At 47.4% G+C, this 20,823-nt stretch overlaps 1 protein-coding gene across 3 annotated transcripts in view; it reads right to left on the bottom strand.

The window, feature by feature from the left end:
* TBC1D8 (TBC1 domain family member 8) overlaps positions 1-20,823 on the bottom strand; it is a 144,784-nt gene that overhangs the window by 15,539 nt on the left and 108,422 nt on the right. For all 3 annotated transcript variants that reach the window (XM_063594757.1, XM_034952037.3, XM_034952038.3), the window contains exons 6-15: positions 17,657-17,864; positions 15,940-16,134; positions 15,026-15,202; positions 13,512-13,662; positions 11,039-11,253; positions 9,760-9,877; positions 6,984-7,269; positions 5,798-5,927; positions 5,543-5,641; positions 4,878-4,946 (exon numbers count right to left, since the gene is read on the bottom strand). In XM_063594757.1, the coding sequence (XP_063450827.1) occupies positions 4,878-4,946; positions 5,543-5,641; positions 5,798-5,927; positions 6,984-7,269; positions 9,760-9,877; positions 11,039-11,253; positions 13,512-13,662; positions 15,026-15,202; positions 15,940-16,134; positions 17,657-17,864 (1,648 nt within the window). The remainder of the gene's footprint in view (positions 1-4,877; positions 4,947-5,542; positions 5,642-5,797; positions 5,928-6,983; positions 7,270-9,759; positions 9,878-11,038; positions 11,254-13,511; positions 13,663-15,025; positions 15,203-15,939; positions 16,135-17,656; positions 17,865-20,823) is intronic.

The following is a 20,823-nucleotide window of genomic DNA, read 5'->3' as shown; positions in this document are numbered from 1 at the left end:
ACACAATTTTTATTCTGATATTTTCACTTAAAATCCTACTTTTTTGGCCGGGCGTGGTGGCTCACGCCTGTAATCCTATCACTTTGGGAGACCGAGGTGGGTGGATCGTCTGCGCTCAAGATTTCGTGACCAGCCTGGGCAACACAGTGAAACCCCGTCTCTACTAAAAAATACAAAACATTAGCTGGGTGTAGTGGTGTGCACCTGTGATCCCAGCTACTCAGGAGGCTGAGACAGGAGAATCGCTTGAACTCCGGAGGCGGAGGTTGCAGTGAGCCGAGATCGCGCCACTGCACTCCAACCTGGGCAACAGAGCGTTTTTTTTGTTTGTTTTCCTTTTTTCGAGACGGAGTCTCGCTCGGTCACCCAGGCTGGAGTGCAGTGGCGCGATCTCAGCTCACTGCAACCTCCGCCTCCAAGGTTCAAACCAGTCTCATGCCTCAGCCTCCCGAGTAGCTGGGATTACAGGTGCCCGCCACCACACCCAGCTAACTTTTTGTATTTTTAGTAGAGATGGGGTTTCACCGTGTCAGCCAGGCTGGTCTCGAACTCTTGACCTCGGGTGATCCACTCGCCTTGGCCTCCCAAAGTGCTGGGATTATAGGCATGAGCCACTGCGACTGGCCCAAAATCATATTATTTAAAAATCAAAAAGGACTAGCCAGATCTGTAGGATACAGAAGGAACTAATAACCCTGGCTACCTGTGGGGAGGGCCCCAGAGGCGGAAGTGAGACTTTTTATTGCATATTTTTAATACTTTCTCAATTCTGAACCACATGAATACATTAACAATTTTTTTTAAGTTTTTTTTTTTTTTTTTTTTTTTTTGAGACGGAGTCTCGCTCTGTCGCCCAGGCTGGAGTGCAGTGGCGCGATCTCGGCTCACTGCAAACTCCGCCTCCCGGGTTCACGCCATTCTCCTGCCTCAGCCTCCCGAGTAGCTGGGACTACAGGCGCCCGCTACCACGCCCGGCTAATTTTTTGTATTTTTAGTAGAGACGGGGTTTCACCGTGTTAGCCAGGATGGTCTCGATCTCCTGACCTCGTGATCCGCCCGCCTCGGCCTCCCAAAGTGCTGGGATTACAGGCGTAAGCCACCGCGCCCGGCCAAGTTTTTTTTTTAAGGTGAGTTGAAGTCTTGGGAATAGACTGAAAACTAACAAAACTGGCCCCATCGCTGAGGACCAGGTGAGCCTCTTCAGAATGCATCATTTCCACCCATACTAAATGACTACGTCATCTCTTTGGACATCCCAATTCACAAAAGTCTGAAGTAGTTCCCAGTAACTGCAGGGTTCTTGACCATTTCAATGTCCTCTGTCCACAGGATGGGACAAAAACAAGGGCAGATGCTGTAGTCTGCAAGCTCATATCCTCAAAGAGACCAAAATGCCATTTATAATTTTACTGTCATATTCACTGCAGCCATGTTATTTAAATAGTCATTACAGAATCATGAAAATAACCACAAGAACTTTTAAGTGTGAAATAAAGGTCTCATAAATTTCTGTTCCTTAAAACCCAAGGCACACCATGAATTTCTATGTATATTCATGTAGACTGTCACATCAACATCCCATAAAATGCAGAAGAAAATGGTTGTAATGCATATGCCAAGGACAAATATTAGTTTACATAGAATGCCACAGGAAAACAAACCACTATAAAAATAGGCAAAGGACATGAACAGGTGATTCAAAAGAGTAGAGAACTAGCCAATAAACATGAACTGGCACTCAACCTCATTAATGAGAAAACAAGTTTAAATTAAAATGAAATGCAATTTTCCACTGGACTAGCAAAATTTTAAAAGATCCATGATATTAAATGCTGGGTGGGTGTGGAGTGTGGGGAAATGAGTCCTCTTAGACACCATCAGTGGGACTGTAATTTTTTTTTTTTTTTTTTGAGACAGAGTCTCACTCTTGTTGCCCAGGCTGGAGTGCAGTGGCACGATCTTGGCTCACTGCAACCTCTGCCTCCCAGGTTCAAGCAATTCTCCTGCCTCAGCCTCCCAAGTAGCTGGGATTACAGGTGCATGCCACCACACCCGGCTAATTTTTGTATTTTTAGTAGAGACGGGATTTCACCATGTTGGTCAGGCTGGTCTCAAACTCTGGACCTCAAGTGATCCACCCGCACTGGCCTCCCACAGTGCTGGGATTACAGACATAAGCCACCGTGCCCGGCCAGAACTGTAATTTGAAAAAATTAAAAAAGCTTTAGCAGTATTGACTAAAGTTGAATATATACGTCACCCATGACCCAACAGTTCCACCTCAAGGAACCCATTCTACAGAATCAGCAGCACTGGGGTCCAGGAAATGCACAGGTGCTCAGTGTCAAGCAGCAACAACCGGAAGCAACACAAATGTCACTCAAGAGATGAATAATTAAGTATATCAGAGTTCGGCCCTACAAGGAAACTGCAATCACTAAAAAAGTATGAGAAAAGATCTATAGATTCTCATCTAGAACAAAGTTCATCATACGTGGTCAACTGAAACAAACAAACAAAAAAACCTGCAGGTATTATATATACCATAATCTCACTTCTATGTGGGAAAGAAAAGTAAGTGTGTGTGTATGTATTGTAGGCATGTGTGTATTTATAGATAGATACAAGAGGGAAAATTCCGGAAAGATACGCACATTGTTAACCGCAATTATCTGTACAGGGAGGGTAATACGGGCACGATAGGCCCTTTTTTAAAAAATTTTTTATTTATTTATTTTGAGACGGAGTTTCACTGTGTTGCCAGGGCTGGAGTGCAGTGGCTATGATCTTGGCTCATTGCAACCTCCATCTCCCAAGTTCAAACAATTCTCCCGCCTCAGCCACCCGCGTAGCTGGGATTACAGGAGTGCGTCACCACGCCCAGCTAATTTTTGTATTTTTAGTAGAGACAGGTTTTCATGATGTTGGCCAAGCTGGTCTTGAACTGCTGACCTCAAGTGATTCGGCCTCCCAAAGTGCTGGGATTACAGGCGTGAGCCACTGCACCCAGCTACTTTCCTTTCTTGCTTAGAAGCTTTGTTTTTCTTTTTTCAATGGTAAGAGAAAAAAATGGTTTTTTCTTTTTTTAATGGTAAGGTATAATTTTATTTAGCTTTGTGTCTTTCAATTAAACTTTGAAAATAAGTCTTACGCAGAACATGAAAGGAAGCAAAATAACACTGAAGAGACCAAATGCTCTCTAGAGCACAATAACCCAGCAACACTGGGTGAATTTCACTGCTTAGCAGTAGGAACGCGTTTGTGGAATACACAAGGCGCCGTTTCAGGCCCCGATGCCTCCAGGAGTAGCTTACGCACCAAGTCTGTATTTATACTGTTCACATCCTTCTTGCAGAGATAAAGTAATGAAGCTGTTCTCAATTTGACAGAAAAGGAGATATCACAGACCTGAATTTATGTGATTTAAAGAATGGCTTTAAACTAACAATAAAAATAAATTTCCTCAAGTACCAACCAACACTGTTGGTCCTTCATAGGAAGGATAAAAACAGGAAACAAACATGGTTGGCTTTGAAGGCCTTTTTTAATCTTTCCTATGAAACATGAACGATGTGGCTGGTACTTAACAAAATTTGTTTTTATTGTGAATTTAAAGCCATCCTTTAAATTACATAAATTCCGACATGCGATAGTTCCTATTCTCTCAACCTGAGAACAATTAGCCCTAAATAAATCAAAGTCTTTTTAAGGTAAAAAACACAAACCAAAACTCACATAATTTGTTTGCCTACTTTTATGTTCCTGGTATTCCCTGTTTTCCTTCCTTGAAAGCCAAAATGAGGCAGGGGTTGGGATACCAAGTAACCTTTGACTTCATAGTTTGCCTTCACACAACAAAGGAAACAATAAAACTTGCAAACATGATGTGTACGGGAGAAAGCGGCCTGCTAATTCTCACCATACATCCTGCTCATTAGGAATGAGGAGTGAGGAACCTACTAACTAACCCAACAACCCTGCAGTCACTGACTGCGGGGAAAGGCCTGCTCCATGGCTTCCAAAGCCCTGGACTGTGCTGACTATCATTTCAATCATGCTGGGAACCTGGGCTCAGGAGGGAAAGGGGCTTGGAGCCCCCACCAAGACGAGCTGGGGCAGCCACACTCCCTTCCCTGCCAGGCTTGCTTTCTGCAACTGCGCTTCCTCCCCGTCTCTGCCAGGGTAGCAGGAGTCCACAACGTGCCTGCCTCTGTTCCTAATTTCCATTTACTGTTTTGAGCAAGAAAACTCTAGTAATGTGCCTGAAGATGTTCTTTGCAGGATGATTCCAGGTAAATATCCAAATATTAAAAATCTCATTAACTATATTAAGTTTTAGCTATATGATAGATCACAGAGTTATTAAAAATGATTAAGACTATACGGCAACATGGAAGAATGTTAAGGAAAAATAGAATATGAACTTGAATGCATATCTGCCACACAAATAGGAAAATATTCATGCATGTACTGTGGTGTGGGATCACAAGTAATTAAAAAGTATTATCAGGTGATGATTTCAAAAAGGGTCACCGCAGGACCCAGAGCCCGCACTCACTAGAGCAGTGGTGAGCAGAGTAGATTACAGCACCGAAGCCCTCCCAGCAGAGTGCAGCAGCTTCAGCGCGAGGCCAGGCCTGCTGGGCTGCCCAAAGAGCACCCCAGCTCCCTCCTCCCATGTTCTAGGGTGGAGGGTGGGGAGAGAGGTTTCTGGGTAGAAGCAGGTAGGCAGGCTAAGACAGCTTCAAGGGGGGCAGCTCCAGCCTCTGCTCCACGGAGCCCTGCAGGCAGCTGCATGCTGTCCCCTGGGCAGGCTGGGCACCGCGGCTCAGGCCAGCTCAGGGCCTGGAACCCCTCATCTTCCCAGAGCTGCGTACCTTGAATAAGTCGTAGAGCTCCTCTAGGTCTTCAGGAAGAATTGAGACTTCCGGGATAACGACTCGAAGCTTGAGGAAAGAATAAACAGCAATGTCATGAAATCTAGGCCTGCACCCCCAGGGGTCAGGGCAGGAGGGGACTCTTCCTCCTGAAGGGGACACAAGGAGCCCATGCACCAGCTTCTCTCCCACAAAGGCTCTTTTCTGACATAAAGATCACTTCCAGGTATCTTTCCCAGGTGTTTCATCCTTAGCCTCTTTCCAGTTCACACATCAGTGCCTAAGGACAAACCTACCGAGCTCTAATGGAAGCCAGGAAGCTAGCAGAGAAACAGCATGAGCAGGAGGAGCCTTCTGAGCGCCAGCTAATGCCCCTGCGGGCCCCCTGTGCTAGGCATCATAGACCCCAACCTCATTTAACTGCGCAGCAGGCACTGTTATCCCCATTTTACACGGGGGAAACAGGCTCCAGTGTTGAGTACACTCATCACCTGGCTCCAAAGCTCACATTGTTTCTACACTACTTCACCCTTAAGTTGTTAATGTAATCCAAAATATATATATACATTTTTCAAAGCTGGCATTCTTATGACCAAAAAGGACGCGCACTCCCAGGTTGGCTCCCCAATACCGTGATCACCGGGGGTGAGGCGTCTGCTACCCACCACGTTCTGCTTTGTGGTGTCCTCGTGGCCTTGGAGGACCCTGATCCTGTGCTTGTAACGTAGGTGCTCGATCTGCTCCACAGACTGGTCTCCAAATTTCTGCAGGGAAAAAAGGGACCACTTGCTCAGTCCCCTGCTCATCAAAAGTGTGGAAACAGGAAGTGGCCCAGGAACCTCCTTCCACATCCATCCCCCAGTCACAATTCCCGGGGGGTTAGGGGCTGCAACGGGGCATGGGGCGGGGGTTCCCGTTACCTCATAGGAATCCCGGATCAGGTCCGAAATATCAGTCACAGGGTAGGGCTCCTGGTCGTCGGAGAAAAAGGCATGGTGGCTGCCAACTGGGGGCCCTGGGCTGTCCTCATTCTTAATGTGATCTAGAAACCTGAACACACCGCCCCGTCAACACCCAAGTCCATCCTCATTCGGGTACCACAACACGGGCTGCCTTCACAGTGTCAGACATGCCAGGGCACTTCCAAACACCAACACCTGGGAGGAGGGCAAGGCTGCAGCTGCTCGGCTTATTTTAGAGAAGCGAGAGGCAGTCATGAAGCCCGGCTTGTGGATTGGGCTCCACAGGTGGCTTTCCAGGCCTGAAACTCTCCAGTGAAGTAAGCCTAACATTCTGCGCATACATGCAAGGTTAAGCTTCCATCATGCTCTGAAAGAGAACCCCCTCTTTCAGTGTCATCTGACTTGCCCTCAGCTCCTAGAAAGCCCAGCTCTGGCGCTCAACCTAGTGGGCCTTTTCCCTCACTGCTGCTCACTAGCCTTATGCAGAAAATGTCTGCAACCTCTAGCTGGCTGCCTGATGCCCATGACGTCTGGTGTCCCCCGAGCCCTGTTCAAGGCCACTGTGAGTCCATCTAAATGCAAGACATTTAATCTTCTTAAAGAGAAGCATTTATGGCCCTGCTCTTCCTGGAGTTTCTCACTGTGGAAAGGAGTGAGGGACAATGGCACCCTTCACCCCATGCCTGGGACAGTGCCACATGGCGAACTGGCTTGGGAGGCCACAGAATGTCAAGAGGCTGAGTCGAACAGAAAACTTCCACAGGGGCCAGGCAGTGGCTCACACTTGTAATCCCAGCACTCTGGGAGGCCGAGGAGGGTGGATCACTTGAGGCCAGGAGTTCGAGACCAACCTAGCCAACATGGTGAAACCCTGTCTCTACTAAAAATACAAAAATTAGCCGAGCATGGTGGTGGGTTCCTGTAGTCCCAGCTACTCGGGAGACTGAGGCAGGAGAATCATTTGAAGCTGGGAGGCGGAGGTTGTAGTGAGCAGATTGTGGGGTGCCACTGCACTCCAGCCTGGGCAACAGAGTGAGACTCTGTCTCAATTAAAAAAAAAAAACTTCCCCACCGATAGCCCTGCTGGGCACGTGCTGCTGCCTCCTCCATCTCTGGTTGGCCACAGAGGTGCAGCGGGGCCCACCTGCTGAGGATCATCAAGGCCTGGCCATCATCCTTGCTGCTGCACAGGTCTTCAGCATTGGCCTCAAGCACAGCCAGTCCCAGCTGGAAGATGGCTTTGATGCCATCGTAGAAGAAGCAGTCTACCACATTCACCGCACTCTCTAGAGGCATGATGCTGAGGAACAGGGTCAGGAACCACGAGAGAGAGACGGACGCCAGGGCTGAGAGGTCGTTCATGTGCTCTGCTAGCTCTGGGAGATGACCCTTGATGAGCTCCTCGAAGACAGACTGGTCAACTTGTGCCCCTGGAAAAGAAAGGCCACAGGGCTCTGGCTGGGGTAGGACTCACTCTCTAAGGTCAGTCTGAAATTAAAATCACTCTGAGGTAACCAGAACAAAGAGATGGAATTTGAGTCCAGAAAAGCGTCCATGCTTAGTTCATTGATTCTGACTTTTAGACCAAGGTAATTCAATGGGTAAAAGATAGCCTTTTAAAAAAAAATACTGCTTGATCAGCTGGAAAGTGGCATGGGGGAAATAAAAAAGGAACACTAGCCCCTACCTCACACCATACAGAAAAATATATCTGAAATAGACCATAGACCTACATATAAAAGTTAATACTGTAAAATTTTTAGAAGAGATTTAAGAAAAATACAACATTTCTTATGACATAAAAAGTACTAACCATAGAAAAAATTGTAAACTGGACTTCATCAAAATTAAAACTGCCGTTCTCTAAAATACACCATTAATAAAATGAAAATGCAAGCTTTAAACTTGGAGAAAATATTTGCAATCCGTATGCCTGACAGAGGTCTTATATTCAAAAGAAAGAACTCTTGCAACTTAGTAAGAAGGTAACAACCAACCTTTTTTAAAGAGGCTAAAGATTTAAACACTCAGAAGAGCCAATAAACAAATGGTCAGTAAGCAAAAAGACATCATTAATCATCAGAGAAATGCAAATTAAAACCACCATAATTATACCACTTCTTACCCACTAGATGCCTAAAATTAAAAAGATGAACATTACCAAGTTTTAGCAAGGATGTGGAGCAAGCTGAATTCTCCTACAATGCTGGTATGAGACAAATGAACACGTTACATCCACTCTGGAACACTGTGAGTTTCTTATTAAGTCATACATCTAACCTATGACCCCACAATTCTCCTAGGTAAATACCCAAGAAAAATGACAGTATATATTCATAAAAAGACTTATATGACTGCTCATTGCTACTTTATCATATTCCAAGACTGGAAACAACTCAAATGCGCATCAGCAGGTGACTGGACAAGCACACCAGTGAAATCCTACTCAGCAACAAAGAGGAGCAAGCTCTACAAATGCACCAACAATGTGGCTGCCTCTTACAGATGCTCTGCTGTGTGATGGAAGCCAGACACAAAAGACCCTGTCCTCCATGATTACATTTATACAAGGTTCAAGAGTAGGCCAAATTAACCCATGGTGATAGAACTCAGTACCAGGTGTTGCCTATGGCAGGAAGGGGGCAGAAGAGAACTTGCTGGGGTGATGCATGTGTTCCAATGGTCCCCTCCTGTCTTGGGGCAGTGTCCACACAGGCACGGGCACTCTCACAGAGGGTCTAGCTGGCACTGTTGCATATGAGCTGTCACATAGCAACAATCATCAACAGTGGCTTTGACAGCATGTCCCTCAATGACGCCGAGGTTTTAATTACTCCTTGCTACTCTGTTCCTTACACCACTTCCCACAACACAAAGTAAAAAGGGAAGCAAGCCAGCTGGCCACTCAGGCACACGAAGGAGCCGGTGTGCAGGGCTGAAGGCTCAGGGAAGGGTACACCTGGGCCAGCAGGCACAGAGCCATCACTGCCTTCCCAGCTGACCACACCACCCACCTGCCCCTCCTTATTCCTAGAGGCCACCCTTCAGTCCTTAGGACACAGTCTTCAAGGGCACCTTCTTCCCGCCTTGCTCCTATATCCACTCGGTTGCTAAATTCTGTCTGAAGTTGGTTCTGTTCCCAGGGCTGCCACCCTAATTTTAGGCCAGCTCCATCTCTCATCTGAATTACTAAGAAGAGTTCTTAAGAGCATCACCAGCCCAGAACCATTTTTGTATTGTTTACTAGGAGGTTGCTGGACTACAGAGACAGCACACATTTAAATCTGAACCACATGAAAGTCAGGTACCCAGTGCAGGAGCGTTGCAAGGCCACAGGTTACCCAGAGTCCAGACAGCAGCCAACGAGCTTTCTTAAGATGTCCTTATGGAAGTGGAGGACTTTTCCAAGTCTGCCCTTTAACTGACCACATGGGCCTTGAGGGTCTCTAATTCCATCCCACCTACCTCCTCTCTCTAGGGCAACCGAGGGCCTCCTGTCTGAACAAGCTCCCTGAGCTACCGAGAGGCATCCTCCCAGGCCCCCACCCTCCCTTTCCAGGCCATGGCATCCATATAAAACCACCCTGGTTTTCACTTTCTGACTTGTTTCTTGGGCCTTGGATCTTTCTTCCCTTCTTGTAAGCTCAGCTATCCATCTAAAATTATGTGTTTGTTTTAATCCCGACTCTGTAGGTCTTTATAGCAGGAATGTGTTTGAGTTTCTTTATTCCACTACATTGTCAGAACTGTGCAGAGAATGTCCCGAGTTAGTTTTGCAAATTCAGGAGTCAAACTGTGTTTGCAAACAGACTAGCTGAGTGGCACTGAGAGATTTTATAAACAGGACTGATGAGAAACATCCTGCCCAGGCTCTGTCACTCTTCCCCAGATACACAGGAGGAGGAAGGGGGTCTGTTTACCGATCACTCGGTGGTTGAAGTAATCGGGCAGCATCCGCTCACACACAGCAACCAACAGCCAGAAGGCTTCCTCCTCCTTGGCGTACAGCAGCAGCACGGAGGTCAGGATGTTCATGGACTGCTCGGGGGTCAAGGAGGGCAGTTACTGGCCGGCCCATGTGATGCCACAGAGATGTTACAAGCATCCAAGCCCAAACAACCCACAAAAGCAAAGATTTCATAGGTGAGAGATCCAGCATACACCAACCACACTGACACTGTACAGTGGAATGACCGTGACAGCAACACAGTCCTCACAGGACACGCCCAGCTGAGCGATCGGCCACCACTCAGCTCCGGTCCCCATCTAGCAATGTGGAATTTAGCTGTGGTGCAAGTCTTAAGGTTGGTTTAAATCCAGCTATTCGCTGTTTGTTCAAGCAGACACACACATGCACACACGTGCACACACAAACTTAATTCGCTCACTGACTTTGCTTATTCACAGGAAACAAAGTTTGAAATCTTAAATTTTTAAATGTCAGGAGCTTCACTAATCCCGGCTTGTGCTGGGTTTGGCTGCTGCTTTAATGGACTAATTTTCCTTTTGTGCCTGCTGACCACACCCTCAGCTCGGGAAAGCTCAGCAGACATCTCACCTCCACTCATGTGTCCTAAAGGAAGGGGATTGGCCCTGATCATCATCTTCCTCCCCAAATAGCGCTGCCATTTTAAATAATTCCTGTAATTTCTGTAGAGGTCTAGAAATTCTATTAATGCCCTCCTACGTCTGAGCTCAAGAGGGGTGTTGAAGACTGAATCTGCCCTGCCACCAACAACCACTACACATGCACGTTTCTCTTTTCAGGCACTCGTAAATTTTTTTTTTTTTGAGACAGAGTCTCGCTCTGTTGCCAGGCTGGAATGCAGTGGCATGATCTCGGCTCACCGCAACCTGCGACTCCCTGGTTCAAGTGATTCTCCTGCCTCAGCCTCCTGAGTAGCTGGGATTACAGGCACGCGCCACCATGCCCAGCTAATTTTTGTATTTTTAGTAGATGGGGTTTCACCATGTTGGCCAGGATGGTCTCGATCTCCTGACCTCATGATCCGCTGATTATAAGAAGATGAGTCCCTTTGGCCCTCATTTGATACTTTCTTTCCGGAAAGGGACCGAGTACAGCGCCTTCACACGACAACACTCAGGACCAGATGACTGGGAATGCAAATGAAACCCTGGGAAGGACAACATGAGACACCAACTAAAGACTCTCTGCGCCCCAGAGCACACCCCTTTCACCTGGCAGTATCCAATCTTGGGGTTCCGGTGGGCATAGGCCGTCAAGACTCTCCTCAAAGCAGCAATTCCCGTTTCGTTCTGGAAGGCGGGGTGCTCTGGCAGGGAGCGGTGCAGGTCTCGTTCTATCTCCTCGGTTACCAGGCAGCATTTCCCCAGGGACTCCTCCACCAGATTCCCGTAGTAACCAGGGTGTGAGGCAAGATCCGTCACCGCATCTGAGTTTTAAAAGCAATGTTTCAAGGGGGAATGATTACTAGGATAGTGTCATGATGAAGAAGACGCTGGTCCCATCAGGGGACCCCAGTGGGGTCTCGTTACTTACTGAGGGACAAAATATTGGCCGGGTGCGGTGGCTCACGCCTGTAATCCCAGCATTTGGGGAGGCCGAGGTGGGTGGATCACTTGAGGTCAGGAGTTCGAGACCAGCCTGGCCAAAATGGTGAAACCCTGTCTCTACTAAAAATACAAAAATTAGCCAGGCATGGTGGCGGGTGCCTGTAAACCTAGCTACTCAGGAGGCTGAGGCACAAGAATCCCTTGAGCCCAGGAGGCAGAGGTTGCAGTGAGCTGAGATCACACCACTGCACTCCAGCCTGGGCGACAGAGTAAGGACTTCATTTCTGCCATGTAGCCTAGTCAAAAAAACAGAAATAAAAGAAATAGTATGGCTTTTCTAAGAATAACCTTATAGAGCGAAGGGGAGAAAACTCATAATAGAAATAACTGTATTAATATGCTTTTAACACACTGTATTCCCTAGTAGCAGCAATGTGCAAGCATGCACATACACACACGCATATTTCATGCATTAATTCAACAAGAAATGACACCAAGCACTGATGCATGAGGCACATCAAGGGGGCGCAGCTATGACAAAGCGAAGGGGCCAGCAGCACGGCGCCCACATGCAACTCTGAAGTCAGGTCTGAGATGCACAAACTGCAGCAGAAGTGCCCAGCCCAGAAAACTCCTGTGCCAGCCACCCACAGCCAGAGCTACAGCCCAGGCCTCAGCGGGCGGGCAAGATGAAGGGATGAATGCGTCCCTTATGAAAAGTGTGTGCAAGTGTGTGCACATGTCTGTGCAGGCATGTGTGTGTGCACGTGTGTGTGCATATGCGTTAGAGAGACCTAGAGGAATGCAGACCTTGGGCAGTGACACGCCTCACCATCAGGTGGTGGGATTCTGAGGAAGGTCACTGTCTTTGCTCACTCCTCCATGCCTTTATTTTTCAACTATGAATTTATGTTGTCATTTTTATATACAAAAATACAGAAGACATTTTTCACTTTTAAAAGGAGGTGTTTCAACACTGCGCCTCTGGAAGTTAGCTGCAGAAGCCAGGAGGCAGGAAGGAGATGAGGGGCGCAGTGGTGCAGGCAGCATCAGTGACCACTGACCACACCCAACACAGTGAGTGTGCCAGGAAGCATGAGGGCTGTGTCTGGGCATCTTGGGCAGGAGGTTGGGGGCTGGGGGGGAGACAGGGAAGAGGAAAGTGAGGGACAAAGTTGGGGGATAGACAAGGAACCAGAAAGAGGCTGATAGTGAAGTAGGACAAGAGATGCTTCCAGTCCCAGGAAGAGTAACGGAGCAGGGCACAGGTACCCAGCCCAGCCTCCAGGCGCCTCCCTGCTGACAAAAGCGCCATGGGGTCATCTGGGGAAGGGACCCTCTCACCTGGCCTCCCACAGCACCCTGAGGAGCAGCAAAGGCACACTCCAATGGCAGGGCCTTCCCTTCCTACCCTCGGGCCCAAGCTCCTTTGCTCCAAGGAGCAAGTCACTCACAGTTGATATGGAGGGACAGACAAATGCCTACCCAGTATGTCCCTGGGGAAGTTTGGTCCCAGGCTCAGCCCATCCATCATTAAATGTCCTGATGAGGGTTCCCAGGCATTCCCCAATGGGTGCAGGGAGAGGCCACAGGGCTCTGAAGCTAAAAGAGGCCATCCCTGAATGGGTCCAGCAGAAAAGAGGAAACGGAACAGAAAAGAAATCTGCACTTTTGCCTCTGGTGCCCACCATGTGTCTTCACTGGAGGAGGGACCCATGGCAGCCACACTCTGAGGGATGTGTTTCAGCAGCCCAGCCAGTTGACAATGGATGAGGACTTTTTGTTTCATCTACTTCAGAGCTCACACACTATAGACACTTCACTTCCAGGGGGTTCTGAATAGAATTCTCAGCACTATGTAGAGCCTCGTGAAGGCATTTTTAAAAGAGTGGCCGTCACTGTGCCCAGACCTCGCATTTACCCAGTTGGAAGCCACAGCCCAGAGGCCCAGGCAGCCTGACCCTGGTCCCACAGCTGACACAACAGGGAGTGGAAGTCCTCAGCTGGGAAATCACAGGAATGACTCAAAGACAGAACCATTTCATCTGCACATAAACACACGCGCTGCTCGGGTCCGGGCTGTTCCTGTGTCCATGACAAAAAGAACAATTAGCTTCGAGACACCAAGAGCGCTTACCTGAGAAGAGAAGCCAGAGTCTCCCTCGCAAAGATTCAGGGATGCCCATGGCTACGAGCTTCCGAATCTTCTCTGTGCGAAACATACACACGGTTCTGCCATATTCCACAAAGTGGTCATTCCACAGGCTTATTTTTATCTGTTCTCTGGACTGGAAATGGGAATATTCTTAATGTACAAAGAAGTCTGTCCTCACCACCCCCCACCCACCGATGCACCACTGGTAATGGAGGAAGTACTGCCCCTGCTCTCCGAGGGGCCAACAGCAACGGGCAAGGACACCTGTATGCAAGCCGCAAATATTTCTGAACCTTTACCGGGGGCACAGAGGATGCAAAGATGAATAACACAGAGTAAGGCCCTGCAGGAGCTCAGAGCCCAGTGGGAGCATTTATACAAATAAAATACGATTTCCTTAGCAAGGCTGATAACAAGGATATGTGAATCCAAGTATTAAAGTAGCCCAAATCAGATGGGAGGGAGGGGTGGGTAAGGGGGACGCTGGGGGAAGCTTTCTCTGGATGTTGCATCTGCCAAAAAGACACTGGTCAGCTCAGAGGGCAAAGGGGAGTACAGGGGCATCACAATTTCCCCTGAGCTTCCTGACAGCCAGAGGGAAAACTGAAACCTGAAAAAAAATGCATTGTTCTCATTACCAGAAATGAGAAAGATACCATTTCTCTAGGCAACTGAAAATACTTGAAATTACCCCTAGGTGGCAGGAATGTTTAGTGCCTTTTAAACTAGGTATTTACATTTGCTTTTAATTATCTGTATTCTCCAGTAATGGCAGAAATAAATACATATACTTAACATTCTCATACATTTTGTCAACAAAAGTTAATTAAGGATCCGGGTGTAAAGCCTATGAGAAGGCTCAGTTTTGGATAAATAAAACCAACAATAGATTTTACAGGAGCCATTAAAGTGACCAAAAATAAGCTCGGGTTAACAGGTTCACGGCCACTGCCCAGTGCTCATGGTCCAACGCAGCACCCTGCCTGCCATGGCCCCATTTCAAAGCACAACTTCCAGTATCTTTACCAGACTATACGTGACATTTCCCTCAAGTTCTCCCTACAAAGAGGAAATCTGTAAGTAAATATAGCAAAAATATTTCCAGTTTAGTAAAACTAGAAGACTGGTGACCCCTTCTCCCAGAAGACAAAAAAAAAGGAAAAAGGAAAGCTATAACGAGGGGCACACAGACAGCACTGGCTGGAAGGAGAGGAAACCATTCTGTGCCTGGAGACCCCCAAGGGGCAGCGCGGCCAGCTCCGCAGGCCCCACAGCTGAGAGCTGCGCGAGGGTTACCGAAGGGTGGGTGGGAGAGCAGCCCCTCAGTCCTCTGACCACCTCAGTGGTCACTTTTCACCCATGAGAACAAGAGGGAGGAGGAGCGTTAGCTTCCCAAAGTCAGGTGCCACGTTCCATGGTGACTCAGACAGCTGGGCAACCCCCCCAAGCCCACGGCTCAGCTTTGTGGTCCAGCTTGGGCACCAGGTGTCACCCACCATTCGGGAGTCAGGGCTCTGGCTGCCTGACTGCTGGAAGGCGGTGACCAGGGCATCGGGGTGCATCAGCGGGCTCTTCTCTTTCTCACTCTCCTCACTATTTTGAGAAGACATCATTTCAAGATCCCCAAATCTGTGGTCACTGCACATGCTTGTTGAATGAAACACGAGTGAAGCCTGCACAGCAAGAGAGACAGAGAGACAGAGAGAGAGAGGAGAGGAGAAAATCATGGCTTTAGTCGAGGGGACAGTCTTTGTTTTGCCTTTGGATGCACGGGCATAGCAGACTTCAATGACTCAGGGGGAAGACAGACTGACGCCAGACCAGACAGGGCTCCTAGGAAGACACAGTCCCACTGCATGCTCCGGGTGAAGCTGTCCCGGTCCCCAGAACCTGGGTCCGTATCTGGGTCCATATGCAGTTCCTCATGGGCAGCCCCAGCCTCCTCTCAGCTTATGGACAGGAGGATGGCCACCCTGAGAAAGCAGCCCTGGGGCTGAGAGAGGCTGCACCTCCTTTTCTCCCCATCACTATTTTGGGTGAAAAGAGGTTGAGAAAGAGAAGAGACATGAAAAAAGGAGACCAGGCCCCAGCCACCCCGGGGCCACCTCTGCAGCTGCCCAACCTCAGGGCCGACAAAGCTCCTCTTTTAGCAGGTTACACGTGCCTCCAATCAGGCCATCCTCAAACCTCAGGAGCAGGGATAGCAACCCTTCTCACCTGTGAGGGGTGACCCCGTCACCCCCTCCAAGCTGTGGGGCAATTCCCCACACCCTCTCAGCACAGCCGGCACATCAGAAATGACAGCAGACCACACACAGGCCCCACATGGCTCTCCTCATGTGTACTCCCCTTTGGAGACCACGGCCTGAGACATGAAGAAGGGGATCATCAGGGTCTGGAGGGACCATACCATGTCATCATCCGCAGAGGTGTCGTAGTGCACGGGGTGGTTGGCGTGGACCTGCTTCAACCTCGCAAGCAGCGCCTCCACCAGGCTGTCTCGGTCCCGGAGCTCAATGAACTGGAAGGCCACCTTGCTTCTGATACTGACAATGATGGGATGCGGCAGCAGGCTCGTGTCCTCCATCTTCTCGATGCTCACCACCTGCGCGAGAGGCAACATGCAGGGACAGAAGGGCGGGAGGAAGGTAGGCATGTTATTACATATGCAGAAGATGTCCCGAAACAGAGGGCAAGGCACAATCACTGCAGAAAGGAGATGATGCAACGGAGAGAAAGTGGCACTGCTCACCACCACCACAAGGGGAGGCTGTGCAAGGCTGCATCAAGGGGCGACTGGATAGCAAAGTGTGGTCTATCCATACATTGGCGTATGACCCAGCCTTGAAGAGGAGGGGAATTTGGACAGAGGCTCCGGCATGGATGAGCCCCGAGGGCATTATGCTAAGTGAACAAGGCCAGTCACAAATATTGCATGAATCCACTCATATGAGGTACCTGGAGGAGTGAAATTCATAGATACAGGAAGTAGAAGGATGGTTGCTAGGGGCTGGGGGAAGGGGAAGAGGGAAGTTGATTTATGGGGACCGTGTTTCCATTGTCAGTGATGAAAGAGTTCTGGAGATGGATGGTGCTGATGGTTGCACAGCAATGTGAATGTACTTAATGCTACTGAGCCACACACTTAAAATGGTTAAAATGTCATTTCTGGTTAGGTACACATTACCAAAAAAAATTTTTAAAGCATGTAAGTTGGCTCCTAGATTTCTTGCTCCACTAATAAGTAAAAATATTTGTAAAATGAAGACATCTACTACAGAATAATAACATGGAGTTAGGAGACCACAAGGAGTAATCTCAGCATTGTCAGAGGCCAAGTGGGAGGATCGATTGAGCCCAGGAGTTCGAGACCAGCCTGGGCAACACAGTGAAACCCTCCTCTCTAAAAAGAAGAAAAAAATAAGAGTTTTGAGTTTTTCCAAAGAAGAATGCTCAGTACGTTTGTTATCAGAAAGAAGAATCTGGAGGTCCTGACATGTACACAGAGTTGTGGGCACCATCTCACCAGAATTGCTGCCCTGAAGCCAAAGGACTGAGCTGCTCAGATCTGGAAGTAATCCGAGCCCCCATTTCCAAGAAGAGAATTGCAGAATTTTATAGGAAGAAGGGACCTGATCCCTGTCAAAGGAAGCATTTTAAAATTTTTAACTGAAGTTCCAAGAGCATACAAAAGCCAGGCAATTTACCATTTATTTTTAAAAGGTGATGCTTTTTGTAGGTTGCTTTTTTTTTCCTTTCTTTTTTTTGGTGAGTGAAAGGGGAGGATTCATTCCTAGGAGCTGCTGGAAAAATCTTTCATTGCTAGGTATGTAGTTTTTAATAACAGCTTTATCAATAATGTGGAGGTTAGAGTCCCCTGTTTTCAGCAGTCACTTGTTGGCAAATTTCAGGATGCCATAGCAACAGCAGGAAAAGCAATGGCCGAATGGGTAATGGTCCAATTCAGGCCATGCCTCCCTCAAGAAGCCCAGCCTTGGAGTCATCCATCTCTAGATGGCAAAACCAGCCGTCTGAACTTCCCCTCCCACACTCCATCTCACAGCCAGCAACCTTGTGTTCAAACAACAAAAGGCTGCTGCGGGAAGCAGACAGTAGGGCCAGTCTACCTCTCTGAGTGGCAGGATGATCTTACAGCAGCCATCTTCTCTGCTGGCAAAGCAGATGTAGCTGTCAGAGGCGAACATCCGCCCCGCGGTGTGACAGCGACTGAACGGCGTCCAGAGCGAACAGTCCACAACTGCGTGCAGCTTCTCCTTCCTCGGCAACCTGAAGAAAGCCCGGAAGAACTCATTCTGTGCTCTGGCTTCCAGGTCCCTGGGGAAGGACAGGGAGAGAAGAAGAAGAGATAGGAAAGGTGAATGGACAGCCAAGATTACAAAGGAAAATACTTTTCCTTTTTTGTTTCATTTTATTTTTGAGACAGAGTCTCGCTCTGTCGCCCAGGATGGAGTGCAGTGGTGCGAGCTCAGCTCACTGCAACCTCCACCTCCCAGGTTCAAGTGACTGTCCTGCCTCAGCCTCCCAAGTAGCTGGGATTACAGGGACGCGCCACCGCGCCCGGCTAATTTTTGTATTTATATTAGAGATGGGGTTTTGTCTCAAACTCCTGACCTCAGGTGATCCACCCACCTCGGCCTCCCAAAATGCTGGGATTACAGGCGTGAGCCACCGCGCCCAGCCAAGAAAATACTTTTAAAGCCACTGGCACAATTTGTATTTAAGTGAGTACAAAAAGGCACCATGCATGTCCTGTGCTGGTGCACGTGGGCATCCCACGTTCTAACTGCATGGCCAACCTTCAGAACAAGGACGCAGAGCAGACGCGCTGCCTCTGCACAGAAGTAATTTAATAAACTCACAGGCCAAATAAGCATTCCTTCCTGGTTTGAGTAACACTGAGAATTACCAGAAAAACAATTGCTTAAGAATCCAAGTTTCAAAAAGTTTGATAACAAGTGGTGAGGAGGATGTGGGGAAACTGGAACCCTACCACACTGCTGATGGGAATTAACATGGTGTGGTCATGTTGGTAAACAGTCTGGAAGCTCCACAAAAGGCTAAAAACAGACTTAACACTTGACCAAGAAATTCCACTCCTAGGTAGATATACCCAAGAGAATTGAAAACGTGTGTCTTGCACACCAATGTTCTTAGCAGCATTATTTATGATAACCTAAAGGCAGAAATAACCCAAGTGTCCATTAACTGATAAGTGGATAAACAAAATGTAGTGTATCCATACAATCAAATATTGTTCAGCCATAAAAAAGGAATGAAGTACTGATGAGTGCCACAACAGAGATGAACCTTGAAAATATTATACTGAGTGAAGTAAACCAGACACAAAAAGACGACATACTGCCTGATTCCATTAATATGAAATATCCAGAATAAGCAAATCTCTAGAGACAGAAAATAGATTACTGATTGCTCAGGGCTTGGGGGAAGAGAGAGAAATGGGAAGTGACTGCTCATGGGTACATGGTTTCTTTTTCTTTTTGGGGTGATGAAATGTTCTAAAATTGATCGTGGTGATGGTTGCACAACTCTGTGAATATGGTAAAAACCACTGAATGGTACACTTTTAAAGGATGTATAATAATTACATGGTATGTAAATTAAATCTCAAAAAAAAAATTAAAAAATTTAATGCGGCCAGGCACGGTGGCTCATGCCTGTAATCTCAGCACTTTGGGAGGCCGTGCAGGTGGATCACTTGAGCTCAGGAGTTTGAGACCAGCCTGGACAACATGGCAAAACCCCATCTCTACAAAAAAATACAAACATCAGCTGGGTGTGTTGGTTCACACCTGTAGTCCCAGCTACTCCACCGGCTGAGATAAAAGGATCACTTGAGCCCAGGAGATAGAGGTTGCAGTGAGTCGAGATCGTGCCACTGCACTCTAGCCTGGGCGACACAGTGAGACCCTGACTCAAAAAAAAAAAAGTTGAGATGCATATCTGACACACAGTAAGTAATCAATAAACATTAGTTATTATTATTATCTTTTTAAAAATATATATTTTAAGAATCCAGGTCGGGTGCAGTGGCTCATGCATCACATCAGTAATGACAAGAGAGAATGTTGATGAGGAGGAAAGAAGGATCCTAACCCCCAGGCAACCCTACATATCCTGATTTTTGGCTCTAAAACCAGTAAAGAAAGCAGCCAAATCACAGTGTTTGAAAATACTGATCAATTTATGTCATATTCCAAAATTCTAGTAAGGGGGAAATTCCAACATACAGAGGGAAAGATTTTTCTCTTGCACTTTATAAAGTTCCTTATAAATATAAGGATGAAATTAGCACTTGCTTAAAGTCAGGAATATGAATTCTTGGCTTGCTTATGTACACTGTAACCCCGAATGAGACTCTCTGTATCTCATTTTGATTGCTACAAAATGGGAATAATGTCTGAATGCTCTGCTTCAAGGGATCCCTGTGAATCTAAAATGATCCCCACAATATGGTAAAACAGAAATTAGGCATAGTACCTACAGTATGATCCCTTTACATAAATTCCTTAAAATTTCCAGACAGAGATGTGTACAAGGGCTTTATCTTAAGTGTTAACAGTGATTGTCTTTGCATAGTGGGACTTCCACTTTCCAATTTTATTTTGCTTACATTTTCTACATGACTACATATTAGCTTTAAAAAAAAAAAAAAACCTTAGCTATTTTCTTTAGGGAAAAGTACAACTTTTTGAAATGTTACATAAATGCCATAAATGCAAGATAGTAAACTCTCAACTCTGGAATCGGCTGCACACAGCTCAAGTGAGCTTTTCAGGCACGATCTGGTTGTGAGGCCCCGGAGATAAGACCTCACCTCAACCATGCCAGGCTGGGCTCCCAGACACACGCCTTTTCTGCAGCCCCTTCTGGTCTCATGTCCACCATCACACAACTGACTTACAAGCAGCAGCCATCATACAGAGATGGCACAATCCGTGGAATTTGCTATCAAGCCCTCAAAAAGAGAAAACACAGAGAAAGTCCTCTGGACACATACAGAAATTAAATTCTACAGATCACAATGGGTCCAGTTCCTGGGGGCCAAAGCTGCAGTTCCTTAAATGCCTGATACAACGTGGACTACTGTTTCCATGGGCACCTGAGCTGCCTCCAGAGAGGAGCTGGGAGAACACAGGAAAAGCACCATAAACGCTCTACCAGTTCATACACCGCAAGAATGGAAGGCAAGGCCCCTCAAGAGGACCCCAAGTTCCCCAAGCTGACTATGTCTGGTGCATTTAAATTGGAAAAC

The sequence above is a fragment of the Pan paniscus genome, chromosome 12 (genome assembly GCF_029289425.2).
Source record: "Pan paniscus chromosome 12, NHGRI_mPanPan1-v2.0_pri, whole genome shotgun sequence".
In the NCBI taxonomy this organism is placed as follows: domain Eukaryota; kingdom Metazoa; phylum Chordata; class Mammalia; order Primates; family Hominidae; genus Pan; species Pan paniscus.
This window is presented reverse-complemented; position numbering and strand designations above follow the sequence as displayed.